Raw genomic sequence first — 15,973 nt, 5'->3', positions numbered from 1 at the left:
GTTATAGTTCACCCATACGTGAAGAGCACTGTGAAACTCACCGACAATGGGTCTGAGCCAAACTGGCAAACAAACACACATACCCATAGCCAACTTTAACGACTGGCTGGGTTTGGGAGGGCAATGACAGCAGATAATGGGATTTACAGTTTGCAAAGAGCACTTTGAACCCCAACAACAACAGATCTGGACCAAACATGGCGCAGGCTGTGGGGCAGGCTGTTGAGCAACCAGCTGCAGCCAGCTGCAACAAATCACTCTGACCAAGAGGTCATGAGTTCGAGGCCAGCTCGGAGCCCCGCGTTTGTCTTTGTTCTATGTTAAGGCATTGAATGTTTGCCTATATGTGTAATGTGATCCGCCCTGAGTCCCCTTCGGGGTGAGAAGTGCGGAATATAAATACTGTAAATAAGTAAATAAATAAACGTGGCACACAGACTTTACATACAGGTGGGTTTGGGGGTGGAGAATGAACTCTGGAAGATAGAAGTTGCAGTTTACCCACATCTAGAGATCACTGTGAACAACACCAATTATGGATCTGGACCAAATTTGGCACACAAACCCACCATCGCCAACAAAAAATACTGGTCAGGTTTGGGGGAACTGGCCCCGGATATTGGGAGTTGTATCAAGAGAGCCCTGTGACTCCCACCAACAATGGATGTCGACCACCATGACCAACAGAAAATACTGGCCAGGGGCTTTTTGTGGAGGGGGGGGGGGAGACTGACCCAGGATACTGAGAGTTGAAGTTCACCCAATATTGAAGAGCATTGTGAACCAATTTGATGATGTATCTGAACCAAACTTGGCACACTTATCCACCATGACCAACTCTAAGTACTGGTGGGATTTGGAGGCAACTGACCTTGAATGCTATGCGTTGTAGTTCACTCACTATCAAAGTACACCGTGAACCCAACCAACAATGGATCTGGACCAAAACTGGTACACTTTAAGTACTGGTGAATTTGGGGGGACAGGTTGACCTTGGATGTAGGGAATTGCGTTCACCCACTGCAAACCCCAACAATGAATCTGGACCACATATCTGACATGACTATATTAAAGTAGTGGCAGGGTCTGGGGGATTGATCCAGCATGACAGGAGTTGTAGTTCAGCCACATATGTACAGTAGAGTCTCACTTATCCAACGTTCTGGATTATCCAACGCATTTTTGTAGTCAATGTTTTCAATACATCGTGATATTTGGGTGCTAAATTCGTAAATACAGCAATTACTACATAGCATTACTGTGTATTGAACTACTTTTTCTGACAAATTTGTTGTATAACATGATGCTTTGGTGCTTAATTTGTAAAATTATAACTTAATTTGATGTTTAATAGGCTTTTCCTTAATCTCTCCTTATTATCCAACATATTCGTTTATCCAACGTTTACACTGGATAAGCGAGACTCTACTGTATTAATTTTCTAATGGGTCCATTAATAAAATTGAAAACCAAACAATGACTTTTTCTTTCAAAAAACATTACCAATTACCTAACTTGGGCACCGCCAAGGACCTAAGCTATTTTATGCATACAAAAAAACATATCTTCGTTGCTTGATTTATACCACAAAGGCTTGATATATCTGGAACAATTTTTCCAACTAAAAATAATTCTGGCGTTTCAACTGTAAAATCCACTCTGTTTTAGGGCAAGGGCTCCCAAAAGTAAAAAAAAATTGCAAAACGTCAGGGGAAAACCTTTACCTATAGATAGAAAGGATTAGCTGATGAGTATGTTGGAGGCTCCTTCTTTGGAGGCTTTTAAGCAGAGGCTGGATGGCCATCTGTCGGGGGTGCTTTGAATGCAATTTCCTGCTTCTTAGCGGGGGGTTGGACTAGATGGCCCTTGAGGTCTCTTCCAACTCTACTATTCTATGATTCTATGATTCTATGTATGTATGCAGCACTCACAGGGGGGCAGTATAGAGACAGAAAGGATTAGCTGCTGATAACAACACCGTCCTGAAGGCCGCAGTAGGGGCATCCACCCCATAAGGAACTAGCAGTTTAATGAAGAGTTATAGTAATTACAAGATGTAAGAAGGAAGGGAGGAAGAAAAGAAAGAGCCACAAAGAAAATACAAAGCTGGGCAACATATTTCTGATGGCATAAATGGTATCAAAATGGAAGATATCTGGCCTGGAGGAAATTACTCCACACCTTGAACATGAATGTTCTAAAAATAAACCAACCTGTCATTAATAGCATAGTAATCATTGGCTGGTTCTAGAGTCCAGATCTCAGTTCTGTGAGCAAATAATTAAAACCTTGACTTAAAGAATGCTTGAAATGACTTGTTTTCCTCTGGGGCAAATATTTAGATTGCTGGGAGGCGGAGAGACATTTACTGCAAAGCTCAAATACCTGGCAAATGAATTGACTAGTGACTCACTAGCGACCAGCCAATTATTACCGGCAAAAATCAGATGGTAAAATTAGACGGTGAAACAAGAGCAGCAAGCACTTACCAAATCCAATGCCGATCCCCCGCCCAAGTATTCCATTATTATCCATAACTTTGTGCCCTAAAAAGGAAATACAGATCAAAAGTCAGACTTTTCAAGGGAGGGAATTGTAGCATTTTGTAGAAAGGTCAGTCCATCCAACCATAATGTCCAGAAGACATTACATAGCCACACTTTAGACCAGGCATGGGCAAACTTTGGCTCTCCGGGTGTTTTGGACTTCCACAATTCCTAACAGCCTAAGGCCCCTTCCCTTTCCCCTTCAGCCGCCAGAAGCAGTGGAGATGGAAGTAAACATTGTATTGTCTACAATGACTTAATTAAGAAAGCATAAATTATGATACAAAGCCAAATTCAACCAAACTTTGCCTTGAATAATGAAGGCCTTTCAATTCAATTTATTTTTTACAGAGTCAACTTTTATTACATGTGTTGGCCATTTCAGTTTAATGATCACCAATCAATACTGGTACAATCAGGATCCTTAAACGGAATGAAAGTATCTATCTTTAACATGGAATTAAACAGGAATTTCTCTGCCAGGATGTTTATTTACTTTATAACATAGATGGTTGCACTGGCAATGCTTTGCCAAAGACCATTTTCCAAAGCAATGTTCAATATTCTGGGAAATCAAATAAACCTTTTTTCTGAAACTGTTATGAAAAACAGTTTCAAGAAAACAGTTTTTTGGGGGATGGGCTTCAATTTGGAAAAGACACAAGCAATCAACTAAAAGAAATTATGACATGGTTAGGAGAATATATCAATTCACATCTTGCTTAATGGAAGTTCTTTGCACACTGTATGGACTGTATTTTATGGTCTTAGGACTACAAAGTATTCAATTGTATGATTATGAAATGGAAGTATATGGGTAGAAGAGAATGAAACATTGAAGTAAACACACCCAACAGGCCTTTCAATCTCACAAAATAGTCCTGTGATCGTAAAAATGATGCTGAATAATAACTGGAAAGTTAATATAAATGATACATTGATGGGCTTCGGCTTTCATTTCTAGATGGCGAAATTTGCAAAAGCTTGTATATGTTTCAAGTGGGAGCAATACCTGGTCTTAGCCTATCCCACCCAGTGTCCACTTGATAAGACAGACTACAAAGGCCATCATCCTCAATAGGATCAGTCTATTCTGTGTTAACTACTTTTTGCAATGCTAAAGCTGTGTCTGCAATTTTCAGCATTAAAGCTGATTTCTAGCCCAAAATCCTTTCCTGGGTATGGACTGAAAGCTGAGCAAGAAACGAAAGGTGCCCAAACAGCACACAGAGAACACTCTGTTGAGGACCAAGAAGGTACATAGGACACGTTTATACTCAATGTGTTTGTTCTGACAGTTGGAAAGCAGGAGGGAAGGGGCCTTGCTCCTTTTAGAGCCCTTCACAAAGCCCAACTGTGTGCCACTTGGGAAAAACCTTGAAAAAGCATTCCTTTCTGGGCAAACAGATACCTTTTGGGCGGTGGCAGAGTGAATCGGAAAAGTCTACACAGCAGAAGAAAGTAAGCCCTGTGTCCTTCCCAAAAAACTGCTCTCAAAAGGGTAGCTGTTGGAAACTTCAAACAAAACAGCTACAGCTTTAGCCGGGACATGGAAGAAAAACACTTCTTTAGACTGAGAGCATATCATATGGGATATATGATCTATATATTATTGATTATATATCTATATATATAAAAGAGTGATGGCATCACGGCGACCCACAAAACAACAAAACTACAGGCCCCCCAACCTCGAAATTTGACAACACAACCCATCATCCACGCCTCTAGGTTGATACAACAAAAAGAAAAGAAGAATAAAGTCCTAATTAGAGAGAGAGGAATAATTGCTTTTATCCAATTGCTGCCAGTTAGAAGGCTAAGCTCCTCCAACTTGGTCTCCTAGCAACCCGATAAAAAATAATAAAAAACACTAAAAATTAATACAATAAAATACTATAATAACAGAAAATAACTAAAAATAATACAAGAAAATAATAAAATATAATAAATAAAAATATAACTTACAATAAAATTAATAAAAATTGCAAATAACGTCAAATAAAAATTACACAACAATTTTTAACCAATACCACCACCACTTTGCCACAGCAACGCGTGGCTGGGCACAGCTAGTTATTATATAAGATTATTATTATTAGTAGTAGTAATAGTGGTGGTAGTAGTTTGGGGACTGACACACTTTCAGGACGATTAGTTCTTCCTAAATTAAATAGTAATCATCATGAAAGAAAATTATATTATATTATAATACTAAAATTCTTATATAAGATGATGATGATGATGATTAGAGGTAGTGGGAATGGTAGTTCGGGAATTCAAGTACTTTCAGGACTCCTAGCTCTTCCTAAATTAAATAATAATAATAACAGGATATATTATTATTATTATTATTATTCAATTCTTATATTCTTATATAAGAGACGGTTATTATTAATAGGGGTAGTGATAGTGGTAGTTTGGTGATCCAAGCAATTTCACAACCCTTAGCTCTTTCTAAATTAAATCATCATCATCATAGAATAAAATTATATCATATTATAATTATACAATTCTTATATTCTTAGATAAGATGATGATGATGATGATGATGATTGTGATTATTATTATTAGAGGCAGTGGGAGTGGGAGTTTGGAGATTCAAGCAATTTCAAGAATCTTAGCTCTTCCTAAATATAATAATAATAATAATAATAATAATAATAATAATAATAATAATAGATTATATTATTATTCAATTTTTATATTCTTATTTAAATATTATATTATTATTAATAGAGGTAGTGGTCATTTGGGCATCCAAACTCTTCTTAAATTTAATAATAATAATAATAATCATCATCATCATCATCATATGAATAATAACAATATTATTCCTATATTATTATATAAGACGATCATGATTATGATGATTACTAATACCACACTTTTATCACAGCAACTGAGACCCAAAGCAGCTAAGAAGACCTAAAGCGGCCTTCTTCTCTGTTCCAGAATGAAAAACACAGGCTCCAAGGACAGTTACTACAGCTATACTATATATTTCCAACATTTCAGCTTGGAAACTGCTTCAACCCAGCTGACCAAACGAGTGGCAAAAGTCACATTTTACATATATCTCAACATGCTCCTACTCTCCGGTCGGCTGCAGACAGCATTCAGGTTTATGTACTTAAAAAAAGAACTCCCAAATCCACCAATAAGCTCAGACCTGATCTTATAATCCATGCACAACAAAGTCCACTCCTGACTATTCCAAGCTCTCTTTAATGCTGCCACCTCAATTTAAATGGAGGGGAAAAGGGACATTTTGTTCTTCATTTCTGACTTCTTCCAAAGCGGCAAAAGCCCGCCCTTCTTCATCACGCATGACTCCTTCCTGTTGAACATGACTCTGCATTTGCTGTCTCAATAAGCCGCATTCCTTCTTGCTACCTGTCATGTACCGTCTCATTTCAATGCTGTTTTTAAAAAGAAAAACCTGATCTAGCTGCCTTGTTTGTTATCTTTGCGCCAGGAAGTTAGGAGAGAAACATTTTGGCGAATTGACATGAAAATGAAAGTAATAACAACAACAGAAAGATCCGAAGGGCAAGTCCTTACAGGACATAAACATCCCTATATCTTTTCTTGACAGTAAGTACAAGGAAGCACTTGTGGGTTCGGTTTGGGATGAAACCCGGAATAGCGGCGTTTGCGAAAATGAGCCAAATTAAGAAACTCTTGCACTCTCTCTTTTGCAGAAGTATGGAAGTTTTTGCTTCTTGTTTTCGATTAACTGTGGCTCATGACATCACTCAAACCTGTGCTTAAACTTAGGGACGATTAGTGGAAACAAGCCAACGTCAAACCGTGGTTTGCAAGGAGCCTTGTTTCTTCCAGTGAGCAAAACGTACCATAGTTTGCATGCATTGATCGGTGCTCATTCTAAAGTGGGAGGGAGAAGGGCGCTTGTGGGCCGTAGAGGTGCTACAGATCATCCTTATGTTAATGCTAGTGCTGGGTGAGATATTTACATCACATTGAGGCAACATGGTTCACTGCATTGGAATACGTTTTCCATGTTTTTATGGTAGAGCCTATTAGGAAATGACATTTATAACCCAGGAACAAAAATTGTGTTACATAGTGTGATAAACGCAACCAAAACGGCAAATGAATAGCTCAATGACTAAACAAATGGAGCATGCTGAAATTGGAATATCTTTAGTATTTCGCAGTGTCCTGAAAACACAAGAATCAAAATGTGATGCAAACAGCAAGCCCAAATCATACTCTATCTTCTATCTCTAAAAACATGAAAACTTTGATGTCACAACACTTTCAAAGCCACCATTTTTTTCAGCAAAACATGACGCAACCATATACAATACCTTTAAATAGGAGCCGTAATATTTTGTGACGTATGGACTGTCGCATTGGCTCAGAACAGTGATCTCCTGCTGGATGTCTTCGATTTCATCTTCGGCCTCTTCCAGGTCTATGATTTTGATGGCCACCACTTGCTGCGTCCGATTATCAATGCCTTTAAAGACTTCCCCGAAGGATCCTTTCCCGATGCGTTCGAGCTTTGTAAAAAGCTCCTCGGGGTCTGCTCTATGGTTCTGGGGGGAAGAAAGAAAGGAGAGGATGAGAAAATTATTAGACATTTAGCTTGATTCAGGTCAAGTTGTCTCTTTCCCATCAAACAAAACCAAAGAGTGTATCGAGGACCAATGTGAGCAGCAGGAGTTCCATCCTAAGAAAACCCACAATATGTTACATAATGTTTTCACAGCACTACAGTTGCACACTGAGTGCTGTCTATAGTCTTGTAATGCTTGAAATTTGAACCACTGCCATCTAGTGATTGTATTTGAGAGCTAGATAAATATGTTTTAGTTTTCAGGGCCCTTGCCCCAAAACAGGGTGGTTTTATTACTTGATACCTTGCCAGTATTTTAAGTTGGATCATGATGGCTATGTGTACTATGTTTGGTCCAGATCCATCAGGCCATGTAGGAGTCTTTGAGGATCAAACATACATACATACTTTGACTTTTATATAGCTATAGACAACCTTTGGTACTTTAGGGATCTGGTAAGGATAAACATCAGAAATATTCATTATTGGTTTTCAATTGTGTGAATGGACCCATTAGAAAATGCACATATGTGTAGGGAAACTACAACTGCTATCATATTCTGTCAAGCCCACAAACTCCACAAGTAGTTAAAGTTGGCCATGGTGGGTCTGTGTACCAAGTTTGAACCATATCCATTTTCGGTGGAGGCCACAGGGCTTTCTGGATGTGGGAGGACTGTAGATCCCATCATGTTGGGTCAATCATCCCTTAACCCCTCCATTATCTTTTGTTGGTTGGGGCGGAAAGGGTTCTGTGTGGCAAATTTGGTCCAGATCTGTCGTTGATGGGGGTCACAGGACTCTCTGGAACTGAGACAGCCAAAAGGAAATTACCCACACACAATCATACATACAGACAAACATATTGTCATTTTTATTATATACAAGCACTCTCTGAGATACAAACACCCGGCACACAAACAACTTAAGAACGGAGCTGAGACCACAGAAAGTGAAAGAAATCTTCCACTCGAAAGGGAAATCCACTTCTGGAAGAGTTATTATCATGGGGAAAAGGTGTCTTCACTGAAGCTTTATCACAATCTTTGTTTCCACAACAAGCCAAACTTTCCAAAATCAATGATCACAGGGACATAAAGTGTGGTGAAATCTTCCGAACAGGGTCACAGATAGCCAAACATATGTCACAGAGGTGTTTGCTCTTCCCTATGCTATCCAAAGCTAAAGAATATATACAGTAGAGTCTCACTAATCCAAGCCTCGCTTATCCAAGCCTCTGGATAATGTTTTCAATATATCATGATATTTTGGTGCTAAATTTGTAAATACAGTAATTACAACATAACATTACTGCTTATTTAACTACTTTTTCTGTCAAATTTGTTGTATAACATGAAGTTTTGGTGCTTAACTTGTAAAATCATAACCTAATTTGATGTTTAATAGGCTTTTCCTTAATCCATCCTTATTATCCAAGATATTCGCTTATCCAAGCTTCTGACGGCCCGTTTAGCTTGGATAAGTGAGACTCTACTGTATATTTGGTTGTATGTTCCTGTTCTGTCTTACATACAAATTCAACTTAAGAACAAACCTACAGAACATCTCTTGTTCATAACTTGGCAACTGCCTATATACAGATGTAGACAGACGCTAAAAGCCCACCTCTGAAACCAGGAGGGCCCAAAAATCAAAGGTTTTCTGGAACTCAAGGAACTGGGAAATGATGCAGGACTATTATGCCACAGTCGGAGCCTAAGGGATTTCTCCAGTTGCCTGTTTCAATGCAATCTTGTATTAGGACCAGGAGAATACTGCATTTGCAAGTCCTCCCAAAGCAGCAGATCGGTGTGCTTCCAACAAGAGAACACATTCAGTTTTGTGCTTTTCAAGAGCAAGCGGTAAGATGCACCCTCCCTGGCTTGCTTAATGTGTTCCCTTTTAGAAACCCTCTGATAATTGCACAGCCGCTTTCCTCTGATGCTAAAAAAGTCCAAGATCCTCGTGGAATTTTCCACTTCTCAATATCTATCTCCAGGACTGGATTGCACCAGAGAAAGGAAAACTTTTGGCCATAATGTTAAGACCTTGGTTAAGAGATAAAGAAACACATGAGAGATTTCTTTCTTTCTCCCTTTCTCGAAGTTTGCAAGTAAACATGTGTTAGGGCTCCAGACACATTCGGAAATGAAGCAGGTTTTTCCAGAACTGGGGAGATTTATATATATATATACACACACACACACACATATAGCCTGCCTTGAAAGAAAAAACAACAACCCAAAACTGTTGTTCTTTAAACAGCAGCTGTATGCAAACATCGTCTCATTGGGTGAAAAGGGGGGAGGAATGGAAACATAACCAAATCCAGGCATCTAAATTCAGCCACAGGGTTGTTCCTGGAATCATGTACATAAACCATTCAAAAGGCAGCATTGTATACTATTATAAAATTGCCGCTTCGGTTTCTATCATCGGATCTTGAGAAAAAATATTCCATGTGAAGAAACCGACTGAGACACAAAGCAAAGGGGCTGATGTTCTTGACGACCAACATTTCCCCCAAACATTCAGAAACTCTTATTAAAAGCAGTTAAAAAGCAACAGAGCACTTTGAAAAAATGTTAGCGTACGGTCTTCCACTCTTAGGTTTTCACACATCTAGCAATGTCTTGCATTTTTAGTGCAAGAAGAGCATGGACGACTCGGAGCAGCAGATGTGTGCGTCCTAACATGCTAAATGGACCCTGTTCCATCTTGTTATCTTCTGAATTGAAGCCTACAACTCTCAGAAATGGAAGCTAGAAGCCTCCCTTATGTTCTAGTGAGCCAACATTTAAATTAGAAGTTACAGAGAGTATTACTTTCTTCCCAACGGCACCACATTCCTTTGCCTTTGCAAGGAGTGTGTGCTGGTGGAAAAACGCCACCATAAAGCAATAAAGCTGCATGATTAAAGCAGAGAAGCTAGCTCTCAACTTTTCAAACTATACATGCGGTATATGTGAAAATAGGTGTGCATGTTTGTTCCTCAAAGGTTCCTACATGGTTTGATGAATTTAGACCAAACCTTAGTACATACATCCTTCATTATTCAACCTAAAATACTAATGGGATTTCAACTACAAAATCCAGCCCATCTGGGATTAGGGCCCCAAAAACAAATAGATAGGGATGCATGTATGCAGCATTTAGATGCCACCACAAGAGGACAATATAATAGATAGATAGATAGATAGATAGATAGATAGATAGATAGATAGATAGATAGGCTATCCTAGAGGGAGAAATGATAAATAGAAGAATGCTAAAGTGATTGTTGGGAGACAGTCTAGGAGTCTCTCACAGGCCCTATACACAACGCCATATAATCCAGTTTCTGAATCTGCTTTGAACTGGATTTGAACTGTAGACTCATGTCCAGTTCAAAGCAGATAATCTGGATCCAGAAACTGGATTATATGGCAGCGTACATGGAGCAGAGGGCCAGGCAAAGATGGAAGCGAGCAGGAGAAAGCACGCCTGAAGATGACAAAACTTGGGCAATAATGTGTTTTAATGGTTTGAAGCTTTTATTTATAAATTTCAACTGTATTGCACCCCATCTCGGGCTTTGAGGAGAAGCGAGTAGGAAATAAAATGTAGTATTTACCATTACAAGAAGAGAAACATTATGCTTCAGGGCCAAAGGGGCTTCTGCCATGCAATATCTCATCCACAATCATGATCTTGAATGTTTGCCTTGTGTCTGTGTTTGCTGGAATCTGCCCTGAGTCCCCTTGGGGAGATAGGGCAAAATACAAATAAATTGTTGCTGTTGTTGTTATCTTATTAAGTAGTTTCAGAAAACCCTAACAGGCAACTAAGCCACAAAGCTCAAAACAAGGCCATATCTGGCCAGCTATCAAAGACAAGGAGAGTGGAAAATGACCCCGAAAAACCAAGTTTCACTTTGCTAATGAAGATGTGCCCTATCATAGAAATATCTCCTGTCAGATGCCAAGGAACATCTGACAACAAAGTAAATGACTACATGCTTCCCTTCCTTTCCACAACCATCTCAAATTGCAGAATAACAACACTAAAGGCAGAACGAAGTCTGGAGACTGCTGTACTGTTCTCTCTATGGCAGCTATTACTGTCAAGGAGAGAAGGAAATCACATCCACTGTGCAAATATTTGCCAAGGGTTCAAGAACGGCTCTCTGCCATTGGCTTTGCTGGAATGCCAGAGAAATGAGCCACGACTCGATAACCTGGAGATTCCAGTTTGGGATTTCTCACTCTTTTTATGGGCAGATATTCTTTTGTCTGCTCTGGGGGCACTCCCACATTCTGTCGTCATGAGCTAAAGAAAGTTGTACGTCAACCTTTTTTTGTGTGTGTGAGAAATGCCCCAGCGCAAGTTCTTTGGTGTTCAAAAAGCTCAGTCACAAGCAGCTCTTTGTTCAAAAGACGCTGTTTTTCTTTCCCTAATACCTCCAGGAGAGACATGAGCTCCCTTGTGCCAGAAATGGAACACAAAGTAAAGCAGGCAGCCTCAACAGACAGCAAATAAGATACTGAAAATGAACTATTAACACAAGAGTAGTACGATTCGCAACAAGGAACTCTCTCCCTCGTCTCTATATTTTGCCAAATAACTTCCTTTAGTGGAGTCAGAAAGGCATCCCGGGACCCCTTGTTATGTCCTTTCCAACTGAGCCTGACTTGTGGCAACTCTCTCCAAGGGTTTTCTTGGAAAGATTCATTCACGGCTATCCTCTGAGGCTGAGAGAGTGAGGCTTTTGGTGGTTTTCCACGGCTTAGCAGAGTGTCAAACAAAAGGCCCAGTCAGCACTCCAACCACACCAGCTCTCGCTTTTCGAGACTAAATGGATTCAATTACATGAGAAGTCACCACGCCTTTCCCAATTTAATAAGGCCTCTTCCTAAAATGCCTCTTGTGCTAGTTTGCCAAAGACTGCACATTTTGAAAAGCAACACCATTTTTTTTTTTACTTTGAGGATGTCAAAACCACCAAGGGCAGTGGAAAATTTTGGTGAGGACTGTGTGTGTGGTGCAATGGGACATGTTTGTGAAAACTGTGAAGCCACTTGAGGAAATGGAGTGGAAGACAGACATTTGAAAGAAAAAGATTCACCTTCTCTCACCATAATTTGGAAGTTTGAGGTAGATGACCCAAATGGTAGAGTTGGAGTATTGGACTATGACTCTAGAGTATTGGAGTATTGGACTATGACTCTATCCCTGTTCAGTCATGGAAAGCCATTGGGTGGATTTGGGCAAATCCCACTCTTGGCTACAGAGGAAGGCAAAACCCTCTCTAAAGAAAGCTTGCTATGATGGGAGCGCCGTAAGTTGGAAATGACTCGAAGGTACACACAAACAACAACACTGCAGATCCCTATGAATTGTAGTCTCCCTCAAAAACACCTCAAACCATGGTGCAAGGAAAAACTTCATCCCATTTGGGGAAGAAAGCAGAAGGAATCATCTTCTTTGTGTGGCATTTCATGGGGATCTCATGGGGATAATTTGCTGGCCCCCATCACACAGGATTGCTTCCTCCTGCTTCTAGGCAATGTCTCCTCCCATTTCGAGGATACCAGCACACTTTTGAAAACAGGCATCCTTTTGAAGACACCACTTTCCAAGGGATCCTTTACCCTCAAGCCCCTTACGCTAAAGGGAGACATAAGGCACCGTTTTAAAATACTTATTTCAGTGGGACCCACACCTTCTTTAAACCACTAATGGAAACAGAAGGATCATCAGCAGTCAGTCCACAAGAATGCCCATACTTTCCACAAAGCGATCTAAGATGGAGAAATTCGACAATTCCCATCACACCTTAAAATAAGAGCCTTTTGACATTTCTACCCGAATGAGGAACTTTGGAGTCGATTGCTTCCCAACTCCAAAAACCTCCATTTCCACACCCTTCAGAAACGGAGACCCACGGGGAACCAACAGGAAATACTCCTGCATCATTTGATGGGCTCCGTTGTTAAAATGTCTTGCAAGTGTATAGAAACAGGGGGAAAGCCAGAGTATGATGAAATTCCAACTGTCTCTCTTCCAAGAGAAGAAAAGTAAAGATAAAGATTTCCCTTTGACATTAAGTCTAGTCGTGTCCGACTCTGGGTGGTGGCGCTCATCTCTATTTCTAAGGTGAAGAGCCAGCGTTGACCATAGACGCCTCGAAGGTCATGTGGCCGGCATGACTGCATGGAGCGCTGTTACCTTCCCACAGAAGCGGTTCCTATTGATCTACTCACATTTGCATGTTTTCCAACTGCTAGATTGGCAGAAGCTGGGGCTAACAGTGGGAGCTCACCCCACTCCCCAAATTTGAACCACCAACCTTTCGGTCAGCAAGTTCAGCAGCTCAGCGGTTTAACCCGCTGTGCCAACTGAGGCACACATTAAGGCATTTAACTAGTGCTCAGTGGCAGTGTGAGCAGAAGAGCCCTGAGTCCCCATATTGAGAGAACAGTGGGATAAAAAAAAAAAAAACTACACAGCCTGAGCCATTCAGAGAAGCAGCACACATCAGAGGAAAGGATGTCCCCTGGATTGCCATGGGCAAGGAAGCCTTATCTTTGCTTTCAACCTAGAATGTGGTACATAGATGTCAAACATGAAATATACAGAAATTGGCAGTATGTGTTTCAGTACGAACAACGTACTATAAATTGACTCCTGATAGAGAAAGACGAGGGAAGATGGTGGAAGGTTGTGGGATGGATGGCCATCCCAGAAGGCAGGGAAAGATTGGGGGTAGCAGGGTAAGAAGTTTCTTTCTGCTCTCCCCCCCCCCCCCCCAACCGTCTGATGAAGTCCATAATACGACAATCTAAGCAAAAGCTTTAGAAATCACACTGCTTGCATCTAGCAACAGTCTGTGGATACAGCTGCTGATCTACTACCGACTTCTAAGGCCTTCTACGGGGGAATCTGCCTCTGCCCTTAATGCCCAAAGCAGAAGTGAGGCCATGTACACCACACTCTTACATCAGCCCTCAAAATAGGGTGGTGGCTAGCTATCTTCTTCCGACACCAAGCAGCCCATGCAAAATTAATGGGTGCCCTCAAGTCTAACTGGCAAACAGGTCTAACGCTGCCGAAACATCCGTCAAAATGCTATGTCTGACTGGCTGCTTCAAGAGGTCACACTGGAAGGTGCTTTGCGGAAAAGGGTCTAGCTGAGACTGAAAAGTTATGAGCAAGGCTTTTCATTCCTACCCCCTTTTTTGTGTTTCCACTCACTTCAGTCAACCCTGTTTGATCCTCCCTGCTGCCAACACAAAACAGAGACTTCAGAAAACAGAAGGACTCTTTCCCTCCTGACAAAGCAGAGTTCAAAGCTTGAAGAAGATGACAAGAGAGCAGGAACATCAAGAAGCACATTACTGTTAACACGGCGCTTCTTGCTTTTCAGAACATGTACAACTAATCATTATCCTTCATTGCAACACTAGGAGTTCAAATAATTGCTCTTCCAGTGAAGTTTTCAAAAGCGGTCTGGTCTTTGCCCTGCCCTTGGTTCTTAATGAGACCAATATTCAAATCCTGGAGATGTTCATGCCAAATGGAGTCCCACTGACTTTAATGGGACTTCATTCCAAGGGAATATTTCTCGACTGCAGCATCCACAATCCTATTTGTGCTGTTTGAGAAAGGGCCAAACCAATAGGTTTCAATGGAAAGAAGGCACACAATTACAACAACCACTTAGCTAACACACATTTTGTTATCTGTCCTGTAATATTTAACTTCAAGAGTTCTACATAAGTGAGGAACATCTGTGGAAATGAGCGATCCCTATTCAAAGCACACCGGTAAACTTGTATTATTCCGTATATCTGTAACTTCCCATCTACGCTGACATATAATCCAGTTTCTGTATCCAGATTATTGCTTTGAACTGGATTATCTGGCAGTGTAGATTCATATAATCCAGTTCAAAGCAGATAATCTGGATTCAGAAACTGGATTATATGGCAGTGTGGGTCCTGTCTAAAATTCAACAAGATTTTGGAGTTATGTTTCATATTCAAAGTTTCCTATTACTACCTGGGAATTTTTTTAAATGCCAGAAAGCACACCTAACTTTGCCACTGGATAAAAAGCATCCCGTTTTACTACACTTCTATATATCACTGGGTCCTGGACGCAATCATCAGTGGACACCAAGGATTTACTATACACTCAAAGCCAGAAGTTGGTCATTTGTTATTATTTGTATTAAATGAATGCTGTTACAGTCCGATGTCAAAGGAGCATGTCTTCTCAATCATGCGGCAACAGCATTTGAACACTGCCTGACAACTAGAGCATATTGTGAAAAACTGGAGTTAAAAATAGTTCCTCGCTGACCTGTTCTTTAGTGTCAAGAACCATCTTTCCATTCCTATTGGCCAAAACAGATTTTTTGGATGTTTTACTGCATCAAACTCAAGTCAAACCTGCAGAACCTCTTGCTAGGAACAGGAAATAATAGTCCCAAGGTTTGAGTTCATATGTCAACAATGTGACTTTGACTAGTATGTATTTACTTAAATATATAATTTTTATCAATAGTTGGGAGGGATAAAATAATGGATATAAAGTAAGAATATTTTTAACATCCTATTTTGTCATCTGCAATAATTATCTCATACAGAAAGGGTTTCTATTATGTTAAAAAAGTGTTTTTCCCTTATCTAAACTAAAATAGAAAAACAGAAAAGTGGGTAAGGATTGAATGAAAGAAAAGAGACAGAAAGGTTAAGAAAGGAAAGAAAGTCCTACATAATACTTTCTACCCTCTTAATGCTGTCTTCTTCATAATCAAAACTCTATCTGGGTTGCTGTGAGTTTCCGGGCTGTATGGTCA

At 40.2% G+C, this 15,973-nt stretch overlaps 1 protein-coding gene across 3 annotated transcripts in view; it reads right to left on the bottom strand.

The window, feature by feature from the left end:
- The window catches only part of stk26 (serine/threonine kinase 26), a 40,254-nt gene that overhangs the window by 16,223 nt on the left and 8,058 nt on the right, over positions 1 to 15,973 (bottom strand). For 2 of the 3 annotated variants that reach the window (XM_062963824.1, XM_062963825.1), the window contains exons 3-4: positions 6,881 to 7,111; positions 2,490 to 2,546 (exon numbers count right to left, since the gene is read on the bottom strand). In XM_062963824.1, coding sequence (XP_062819894.1) covers positions 2,490 to 2,546; positions 6,881 to 7,111 — 288 coding nt within the window. Of the gene's footprint in view, positions 1 to 2,489; positions 2,547 to 6,880; positions 7,172 to 15,973 lie in introns of those variants that run through there. The other variant, XM_062963823.1, reaches the window with a different exon arrangement.

Source organism: Anolis carolinensis, unplaced genomic scaffold, assembly GCF_035594765.1.
Source record: "Anolis carolinensis isolate JA03-04 unplaced genomic scaffold, rAnoCar3.1.pri scaffold_12, whole genome shotgun sequence".
Classification (NCBI taxonomy): domain Eukaryota; kingdom Metazoa; phylum Chordata; class Lepidosauria; order Squamata; family Dactyloidae; genus Anolis; species Anolis carolinensis.
The sequence above is the reverse complement of the archived record's forward strand: the minus strand, read 5'-3'. Positions and strand labels throughout refer to the sequence as shown.